The 10,808-nt window shown below is 43.9% G+C and overlaps 1 protein-coding gene across 2 annotated transcripts in view; it reads left to right on the top strand.

The window, feature by feature from the left end:
• The window catches only part of ROCK2 (Rho associated coiled-coil containing protein kinase 2), a 173,856-nt gene extending 163,259 nt beyond the window's left edge, over positions 1-10,597 (top strand). The window contains exons 28-31 of one of the 2 annotated variants that reach the window (XM_018558395.1): positions 738-816; positions 1,323-1,581; positions 2,440-2,653; positions 9,841-10,597. In XM_018558395.1, the coding sequence (XP_018413897.1) occupies positions 738-816; positions 1,323-1,581; positions 2,440-2,653; positions 9,841-9,844 (556 nt within the window). In that variant the 3' untranslated portion in view covers positions 9,845-10,597. Of the gene's footprint in view, positions 1-737; positions 817-1,322; positions 1,582-2,439; positions 2,654-6,121; positions 6,251-9,840 lie in introns of those variants that run through there. The other variant, XM_018558394.1, reaches the window with a different exon arrangement.
• Positions 10,598-10,808: the final 211 nt, after the last annotated feature.

The raw sequence follows: 10,808 nt of genomic DNA, 5'->3' as shown, positions 1-10,808 counted from the left end.
GGGGGGGTGAAAATCCTTCATACCATAAGCTTGATTGCTGGGCTATCAGAGCCACCTAGAGATGGTGAAACAAGACACTAGGGCACCCGTCCTGGGCCCGCTTGGGATGACAAAAAGGGAATCTGTCCTCCTGAAGGAAGCAGAAGCTGAAAGGTATACTCTCATACAGTTCATAAGCCAGGGCTGAGGACGACAGTAACAGATAGCTGTGAGTTGGTGGCTAAAACCACCAGCAGCAATTGCTGTGGATGAATCTTTATTAAAGAAGAAATAGTGGATCAAAGCTTAAGAGCAGAGGTGAAGAAAAGACATCCATCCTCCTAGGGCACAAGCAAAAATCTGGGGCATGCTGGTAGTAGGAAGGATTTTATCCTCAGCTGGCCTACAGTTTTCTGGCTTGCCAGTGTCATTTCCTGCTCTATGAGGTAGTATAACCCAAAGGTTTAAGACTTCCTATGTCCCTGTGGATGAGAAAGAATTGTAATTTTCCATTATATAACAAATAGTGTTGAAATAACTGCATGCATTATCATTTAGAGAACTGACCCCCATAGATAACCAAAACCTCACTGTGACTAAATTTTAAGAGCTCATCAGTGCAAGTGTATAATGTGATGTGATCATTTAGCAAATGATGAGTATATTATAGCCTCAGCATGTGTTTGGTTTCTGGTTTGGGATGTGGAGTATGGCTCCTCTTTGAATCTTTGTAACGCGCTGTCATTTCTCATTGGCAGCAAATTGTTTCACGTACGACAGGTGACACAGACAGATGTGTATCGAGCGGACGCCAAGGAGATACCTAGGATATTCCAGGCAAGTTAAACTTGTGCATGTGCCATTATAATAGTGATGAACACCTATGAGTTTCAGGAGAGGTATCTATTAAAAATAATATAAGTAAAAAGTAATTTACATTATATTTGCTCCCCACTGCCCCATGATGTAGTATTATGGATCTGATGATGCAGGTCCACCTTCACTTGGATGATTGTTCTGGGACAGTGACTCGGAACACTAAACTCAGGGAAAGCAACTAGCATTTTCAGAAGGTCAGCAATGACGCACTCTGTATTTTTCAGTGCAGTTTTCCTTTCAGTCTGTCACATGGTATAAATAACAGCAGGATGAGTTGCTGTTGATTGTGAGAGGACACTACTGCTAGGTACACTTCAGCTGTTATTACATCAATGAGTTTAAAGGGAAATCCCCTCTACAGTTACTCCGGAGTCCTCCTTTAAGTGCAATGGACATGAAAGTGTAACAAGAAGAAATTATTGATGAATCAATCCTCATACTGATTTTAATCTCCTGTCTTACAGATCTTATATGACAATGAAGGAGAAAGCAAGAAGGAACAGGAATTCCCGGTGGATCCCGCTGAGAAGTCGAACTACATTTGTCACAAGGGTCACGAGTTCATCCCCACCCTCTATCACTTCCCGACCAGTTGTGATGCCTGCATGAAGCCCCTGTGGCACATGTTCAAACCACCTGCTGCCTTAGAGTGTCGACGCTGCCATATCAAATCCCACAAGGACCACATGGATAAGAAGGAGGACATGATAGCACCTTGCAAAGGTAACTCTGGTCTGCCCTATTGCCACCATGTGTTTAGGGGAAGTACCCAGACTATACAATAGAGTAACTCCATTCAACCAAGCTTAAAAGTGACAATTGTAAAACATTAGCAATAGCAGGCACTTCTGATCTCACAACAATTTTACCAATTGGGTTGGCTTATTTCAGGAAGTAGTCTGATGTCCCTGGACAGGTGCTGCAAGTGTATGCGGTATATGCACAAGATAACTGTATAACAGTGGATTGCTGTAAACCATCTTAGGCATGTTCAGCTATTCTGCTTTAAAGAGACCCTGTTGCCAGATCATTCAATAAAATCTTCCCACAAGATTATATGCGGATTTACCATGTTTTATGCATGTTTTTAACCTGTAAAAGCCTCATCCAAAAGACATCCAGAAGCCCTGAGACTGCTGGGTGCTGCTGCCATCTTGGATGTGATGTCAGCGCTGTCACTCAGCTAGACACTCCGAAGAAGAGGAGAGGAAATATCATGAGCTCAGTTTTGCACACAGGGTGTTAGGAAGTGGTGTGGCATCAATACTGATATGTCAGTTAGCACATTAGTGATGGACAAGGACACCGAAGCAGTCAACTAAGGAGAGAGATGGATATGTGTGCCATCAGCATAGAGATGGTATTGTGAGGTTATCAACTAACCAAGGGAGGAGGTGTAGATAAGAGAACAGATGCTACCAAGCGCATACATAATCAGAAAACAATGCATAGAATTAAGGTTCTCAAAACATACCGCTAAGATGCTAGTAAGCGTATCTACTTCACATGTTTTATGTAAAAACAAAAATTGAGGCTAAAATTCCCTTTCAAGATCTTATTTCCTGTAATGTTTCCTTGTAGTAAACTACGATATTTCCACGGCGAAGAATCTACTGTTACTAGCAAACTCCACAGAAGAGCAGCAGAAGTGGGTGAGTCGGCTGGTGAAGAAAATCCCCAAGAAGCCACCAGCACCTGATCCCTTTGCCCGCTCCTCTCCAAGAACTTCCATGAAGGTACAGCCAAACACGTCAATCAGGCGGCCTAGTCGACAGCTTCCTCCAAACAAACCCAGGTAAGTCCAGGACTGGATTAGGAGGAAGGGAAAACTGGAACCACTGGGTGGTGGAAATAGTTAATGCGTCATTAAGCTAATAAAGGCTCAATCTATGCCATTGTATCCTTCCCTGCTAGAATTTCCTCCTGCACTTATAAAAGCTGTAGGTAACTAGTGTTCCTTGCTTTGCTTGGTCTTCACCTACTACACAATCACGGTGGTTAGAAAGTAACTGGAATTCACATCTTCGCCATGCCTGTAAAAGAAACAAGTGGATACTTACCTTTTCTGTGCCTGTGCCGCCACAATGACTCTCTGTGTGTGAGAAGTCCCCTGCTGAAGTCCTGAAACTGACACTTGGGGAGTGCAGATCTCCTGTCGCCCTCACAGTGTTTGTGGAATAAGGGGGGTCAAAGGGAGGAATCACTGAACACTGTTGGGGACCCAGAAGATCACCACTACTGGGTGTGTCATTTTACCTTTTGACTTCGGTCGGGGATTTCTTGCAAATGGAGCAGTGTTATTTTAATACACTTGGGCTGGGTCACTGGTTCAGTTTATATCATTCCATATGAAGATGACATCCCCACAGTAGTAGCTCTGTTCTGTCAGAGATTCTGTAATTAGATTCTCTGGATGGGATGCTTGATTTGCCTCTCAGTACCGAGCACTAGCTCCTAGGAGGAAGGGGAAGGGTCACATGCTCCCCTTTGCCCAGATATATTGGGTATTTCTGAAGGCTCCCACATAAAACCAGAGCATCGGAGAAGCACAGTATCCATGGACGTCACTCCAGAACCTGTCACTTTAAGCTCTGACATTCTAAGTCTTCAAGCGCAACACATGGGGCTGAAGCAACACACAAAGTTCAGGCACATATCAGGAAATGAAACAGACTACATGTATTTAAAACTGCAGTAAATAAATGTACAGAGCCCTTAGAAAGGTTATCTGTAGTAATATATCTATACCTCTGCTCCCGAGGTGTCAGTAACTGAACAAAAAAGCCATGTGCATGTTCTGTGTGCAATGAGAGCTGACCCTTTATTCATGCTTGTGTGTGACATATATTCACATATTCTTAACCATTCACAAAATACAAGGCGTTCTGTGAATCAACAAGGGGAGAAGAGGTACAGATAAACCACAGTATGGATTCTGGGTAGGAGAGCCACCGCTCTCATAGTTGCAGCACCAGAAATGTAGCGACAAAGTATCTGCCATCAATGGAACTGTAATTAACAAAGACGCAATGGCGATCCTGATGGTGGCATTCACCTCATGAGACTATCTCCAGGGAAATACAAACGCTCTCCTTGCAGTGGGGCTGCCCCTGACATCATCACATCTAATGCAGGGCCCATAGCTTTGTATTATATGCGAGGACTGCGAGGGACAGTCCAAAAGCCTGAGCAGAGGGGAGAGAGGTAAGCACCAGGGATCAGGTAAGTAAAATTGCTTTACACTGTCCCCTAGACCTAAATAAGCAGTTGTAGGGGGGCAGCCCCACTACATCTAGAGGTGCTTATTTTTCTGGAGATGGGCTTTAATTGCTTGTTACATAGCTTATTGTATTAAAAAAGCTTTGCCGGTAGTTCTGCTTTAAAATTATTGAATATATATATAGATCATTTGATTGTGCTATCTCCCCTAATTTTCACACCTTGGCATGGTATATGCATTGGTATCATTCACAGAACATTAGGGCTGCAACTAACAATTATTTTCATAATCGATTAGTTGATTTTTCGATTAATCAGATTATTGGGGGGTGGGCGGATTCCTGGTCATTCATAAATGGAGCAGATAGTAAATAGATACTATGTCCACAATCATGAACAGGAAGGCATGTCGAGCATTTCCTGTTTATTCATCATTGGGGCACAGTATCTGAATACTACCGTGTTCCCCCGAAAGTAAGACAGGGATTTCTGTAATATAAGACCTACCCCGAAAATAAGACCTAGTTCGGTGGTAGGTCTTATATTACAGAAATCCCTGAAGATAGCACTAGGTCTTATTTTCGGGGTAGCTGCACATATAACTGAATCTTAAATGTCAAGACCAGCCGCAGCTCCTGCCCGCCCGCCCGATGGAAGCGGCATATCATCCGCCAACTTCGACACCGGGACCGGGCAACAGCACGCCGCCTTCCGGGACCTCGTCCAGTCCTGTGAGTACTCCTCCCCCAGCTGCCGCCGGGACTTTCCTGTACTAACACTGCTCGAGAGCGGAGAGCTCCAGACAGCTGAAGCCAGGTAAAAAAAAAGACATCCCCCAAAATTAGACCTAGTGTCTTTTTTCGTGTAAAAAAAAAAAATATAAGACAGTGTCTTATTTTCGGGGAAACACGGTATGTACTGATCACTGTGATGTTTGAATATTACAGGGAGCTATCAGAAAATATTTCACATGTTAGCTAATCATTCCCACAGCTCTCCTCCCTGCACCACCATAGTCAGCCTCCTAACAGCTTTCTTCTCCCCGCTGGGTGCCGGCAGGTGGATCAGCTCTGTGTCCCCTCCAATCCCTCCTGCCTCTGCCGATAAAGGTGGGGGAGAGCAGCGGGAATCAGTATGCAACAGGCTCCCATCATAGAGGAAAAAGCTGCATAGCCAATGCGGCGGGGGTGAAGGGGAGGTTTGGTGGGAGCAGAGGGGACACAAAGCCGATGAAACACCGGTTCCCAGTGCAGAGGAGAAAACCAGGGGACCCAGACCAACTCAATAATGAGAATCGTTGACAACTATTCTCATTATGGAATAATAAATTAATTGGTGGCAGCCCTACAGAACATCTTTCACAAGTCATTATGTACCGTCACAAAACGTGTGTCCATCTGCTTTGGCATCATCTTTTTTTCCTCTTCCTCCTACTAATTCTGTTTCTAGCTCTGGCCCCGCCCTCCGAATCATTCTGCATTGATTTATATTAAGTTTTGTGAAACAGTAAGTAAACTTTGCCAAGTCCAGCATGCATCTCCTCATGACCAGTGCCAGGCTTGCAATGCACACTAACCATTACATACTAACATACTCGCACTAATGTCCTGTTTTGGGTTTACTGTACTCGTTGATGTTTCAACTGACACTGGTCAGCTCAGAGCTTGGCTTCCGTTTGTCATATTACTATTCCTAGTGAGCCAACTACCAGTAGGTGTATGGAACATCTGAAATGTGGAAACTTGCCTTCTTTTAGAGAAAAACTGTTATATTAGTAGAACCGATATACCAAAAAAAAGAAATAATAATTAAACAGAGCAGGGAATCTGGTGTATCTGCCTGTGGGTGGCCGTGGCAGCTTTTTGTACCGTGCTATGTAGACACTTCCGTTCTGGATTCTGAGAACAGGTAGGTCAGTCAGAGTGGAGGTAACCTAATCCCGATGCTCTCCAATCTGTATCGGGAACCAGTCATATGAAAGGAGGATACCTTAGGGGTTTGCTCACAAGCCGCCTACTCCTAAACCTCACCGCTCCTGTTGCAGACTACTTGACCTGGCCTTTAAGGACTGGGACTGGTCCCTGGATGACGTAGAGGATGATGGGGACGATGTTTTTGATTTCTGAAGCAGTAGACTGGGTAATTGGTCTTGCAGATTGATCTGAACGTTTACAGCAACCTATATTCCCATGCCTGTGTTTGAAGTGTGCATCCTATTTGCAGAATTGAAGATGTTAAAAAGTGCACCCGCACCCTACACAAAATGGAGAATTAATACTGATGACAGTGGGAGCTATTCAAACCTTTATAAACAGAACCATGATATTTGTTCTTCGTGCCTCCATGATGGAGAGGACATGGGATTTGTAATGCTGCTTTAGCCCATAATGTAGACATTTCTGGTCAGGCATCTTCTCCCTTTCTTGTGGCTGAGGCGAGTAGAAGCATTGAAGGGAGACTGATAGTTTACTGAGCAGTAAACACAAGCAGGTGGTCTTAAGCCTGACACTTCTTGTGCCTGATATGGCAAGCTCCATTTTGTGTAGGAAAAGGTATACTTTAGAGGCTAAGTTCACCTAAAACTGAATCTCTTGTGTACATCAGTCAGTAGAAAGTGAGGATCACCAGCACTCCGAAGATGACGTTCAAATCCTTAGTGTTCATTTATTCAAATACATTGTCGCATATATCACATAGCCAATGTTTCGGGGCCACACAGGGTCCCCCCACCTTGGTCACTATGTTGCCCTGATGCAGGGACCCTGTGTGCCCCCAAAACGTTGGCTATGCGATATATGCGACGATGTATGTCATGTGACGAGTGCTGGTGATCCTCACTTTCTACATACTAAAAAGACTGTCACTGGCAGCATCTTGCCAGCAACAGATCACTAAAAGGGTTCCTACTGCACTCTTGCTGGCTGAGATTCTGCACAATTGTCGCCTACCAGTGCAGAATCAGTGATGGAACAACAGTGATAGACGCCATAGGAGAAGGTGAGCGTTCACTCTTAGTGTTGATCCTTTTACAGCCAACTTGCCACTTGCGACCAAATCGCATTTCAGGTTTGACCCCATAAAAAGTATTTCCATTTTTTTTTTTTCTGTAATTGCTTCAGCTATCTGATTGGATGCTGTAGCTCAACCTGCTATGTAGATCTCTCTCCAGCAATCAGAATACATTATGCATCAAAAGATTAGCACAGCGTGTGATGGATTCAACTGTCAGGTCTGTTATAGCTGGTGTGGCATAGCTGTAGTAGTTGGTCACATTCAGCCGGACTTGTTTAGTAATGTTCAAACACCAGTGCAGTTGAATGTGACTAAGGCTCCATTCACACAAAGCAACCTGGTATTCCTGCGGCAGGAACCTACGTATTCCTGCTGCAGGAATCCCAGGTGTCCCCATTCAGATGGGGCCGTGGTAACTGTTGAAGTTAATGACAGGGTGAGAGTAGTCGCATCTGTCAGATGTGGTCCACATGTAATCGTACGTGGTAAGATTACCTGTGGTTCTGGATAGATGATTGTCCCTGGATGCATCCAGGGACAATCATCTATTACAAACCTCATGTAATAATTTCACATACGATTACATGTGGACTGCCGCTGAAAAATGCGACCAATGTAACTCCAAGGGGCACCACGTCCACATCTGAACAGGGACACCCGGGATTCCTGCAGCAGGAATATGTAAGTTCCTGCTGTAGGTATGCCAGATCGCTCTGTGTGAATGTAGCCTTAGTCACATTCAACTATCATACCAAGTACGATTTAATGTGGACTGCCGGTGTTGGATGCGACCGCTGTCATTAACTGGAACAGGCATAGTGGCTGCATCTGAACACTGACACCTGGGATTCCAGCCACAAGAAGGTAGGTTATGTGTGATGTAGCATTACTGCTAATACCTATAGCACGTGTGTGATTCACTTTGCTGTGTGTGTTTTATATTCATTTATTTTTATTGTACTATAAAATTGCTTTTTAAAACTGAAATACGTTCCTTCTATCTTGGTTTAATGCCAGTTGACCCAAATGGAAGCCGTGGCTCAGTTTAACTGATTTTTGTGCAGAAGTCTTGCAAAGATTTGAAATAAGTGCATGCTATACGATAATGATCATTACCTACCTTGTCTTCTGGGGGCGTATTCACCACGGACAGGGCTGAAAATCGCATATATAAAACAAACAGCAGTGGAGGAAATATTGTGAGTTCAGAGTTTTCATTAAATCCCATCCACCGGGCAGAAAGAAAATCAATCAATTCCCCCATCTAAGTTAAAGTGACACTAAATCAGGAGTTAAATCTTAAAAATTTATTCAAGCACCTTAATGCGGACCTTTACCCATATCTTCAAAATAACAACAAACACTCCTTTAGAAATGTTTAGTAATTACAATCTACAAACACATACTTCTAGATAATTGCCGGCTTTTTCCTTCTCTGCATACCTTGTTTTTCTTTTCTGCTCATTCTTTTCATGGTGGACATTTTTACTAAGGGCAGATAAATATATCTCACTTTACTTCCTGGAACTCTGGCACATGTGATTAGAACATGTGACCATGTACATCATCTCAGGGGAGGAAAATGCCTTTCCCTGAGATCTCATGAGATTACAGATGAGATTTCCCAGCAATGCTCTGCTGATGTAATCTTCCCAGGATGCAACGCTTGGGCACGATTACATCATTTGTGCCGAAGAGAACCAGGAAGTGGAAAAACAGTAATTGTATGTAAACTAAAAATATGAATGTAAGATGATCCCATATGTGATGTTTAGTCAGATGGTCAAGGTCCACTTTAACTATTAGAAAATGTATCTTATTTGTGTATCACTCGGCTGTAGATCCTCCAATCATCTCTGAATTGGTGCTGACACTGTCCTTCCTTCTGGAGGGGGGCTACCCCATGGTCCCTGTGTGTGTGGTAGAGTAGTCACCGCTCCAAACTCGCTCCCCTAATGAACTGCAATCTCAATACAAAGGAGGATCTACAGCCGAGTGATACATATATATATATATACATTTTTATACATTTTTATTAATAGTTAAAGGAGAACTATGAGGTGAGTGATTTCCACTCATCCTCATAGTAAGAGCCGACCTGTGACAATGAAACTGTCACATGACTCTATAGATCGGGAAGTCAGCGAACACATACCATTGCTCTCTCACTTCCCAATCATCTCCCTGCAGAGAGCGGTGACTGACTTCCCCCCTCCCCTCTCCGATCCTCCAGTGCTGACTGGGAGGGGGCAGGTTAGCACAGCTGGCTCTCTCTAGATAGGCAGAGCCCGCTGTTGGGATCCGTCCCGGCGGCAATTGCCCGCTATATACTGAGCTTTGGGTCACGTGAGGGCGTTAGTATACGTCCTCCCGTGACCCTAAAGAGAACTAAGGGATAAAAAGGTTACCGCATAGTTCTCTTTTAAGGTACTTAAATGCATTTTTAAGATTTAGTGTCGCTTTAAACAGCTGCTATAGGTGTATTTTGTGGTGGAGTGGAGGGAGTCCCTTCTTTGCAGTCCAGGAAAATATAGAATCGTTATAAAGTGTACCCGTCCTATCACAAAAGTAACAGCAGGCGGCAGTGATTGGCTTCACATATGTTCCTCCATGCTGCGCCGTGGGAGGTACGTGGAGACAGCGGCTGGTCCCTGCCTTCGGTCCTCGGTGACGTGACTTGCTTTGTAAGCCTGCAATGTATTTGTTAGGACCGATCTCCTAATTGCTTCTCCCTTTGTCTTTTTCTTGCAGCTAACTGCCTTCTGTGAATGCAGTACCCATTTCAAGATGATGATTTCTTCCAGCGAAATGAAAAAAAAAAAAAGACTGAATGCAAAATACGATGTCCTGTAATGTCAAAAAATTTAAATATATATTTTTTTCCTGAGAGACTGTGCTATATATATCAGAGGTTTACAAAGTCGTTGCTGCAATATATAAAGGAGAGGAAAAAAACCAAAACCCTTAACTAGTGTATTTTGCCTGTTGAGTGGCTTTGCTCAGGGTGGTCAGAGGTAACTGGGAATTCATGGAAAACAGACCCTGGATTATTGCCCTTAGCTCAGCGTCCGAGCTCTCAGGTAACGCCCCCTCCGAGTCCTCCAAACGAGAAAAAAAAAAGTGACATCTTTTGAACAGTGATTTTTTTTCTCAGCACTGAACCATCTACATCACCCGAGGACGGCCGACAGAGCTGGTTACCAGATCCAGAAAGGTTCCTCCTCAGAATATCACACTACATATGGACTACAAACACGGGCCCGCCGTCATAACCGTCGGGGGGACCCCCCTCCCATGCTGTGTATAGCTCCGATGCAGCCAATCGGTGAGCTCCGTAGTGGAAGACCTTTATACCGTGTATATATTCCTAGCGTACCGTACTGCAGAAACGGCTATGTCAGAACGCCACCGTTTTATTTTTGTACTCCTCGACCGATACCTTGCCGTCGCACCTATGCACGTGTACAAAGCCATAGTGTTTTTACCCTGTGTCCCCCATTTCGAGGGATTCGATGAAAAATAAACTGCATGCAAGCGCTGAGCAGATTCAGTCTTGAAGCCTTTGTAACTGCAATTTATATCTTCCAAATTAAAACAAAAATCTGGATGCCTTAATTTTAAAGATGTCAAATTCTTTTTTTGTTTGACCATTCCATCAATAAACTCTGGCCCGCTGGTTACAAAATCAGCTGATGTAGTGCTGGGGATGCTGTAGATTT

This window comes from Nanorana parkeri, unplaced genomic scaffold, assembly GCF_000935625.1.
Source record: "Nanorana parkeri isolate BGI_ZX_2015 unplaced genomic scaffold, ASM93562v1 scaffold336, whole genome shotgun sequence".
NCBI classification, from domain to species: Eukaryota; Metazoa; Chordata; class Amphibia; order Anura; family Dicroglossidae; genus Nanorana; species Nanorana parkeri.
This window is presented reverse-complemented; position numbering and strand designations above follow the sequence as displayed.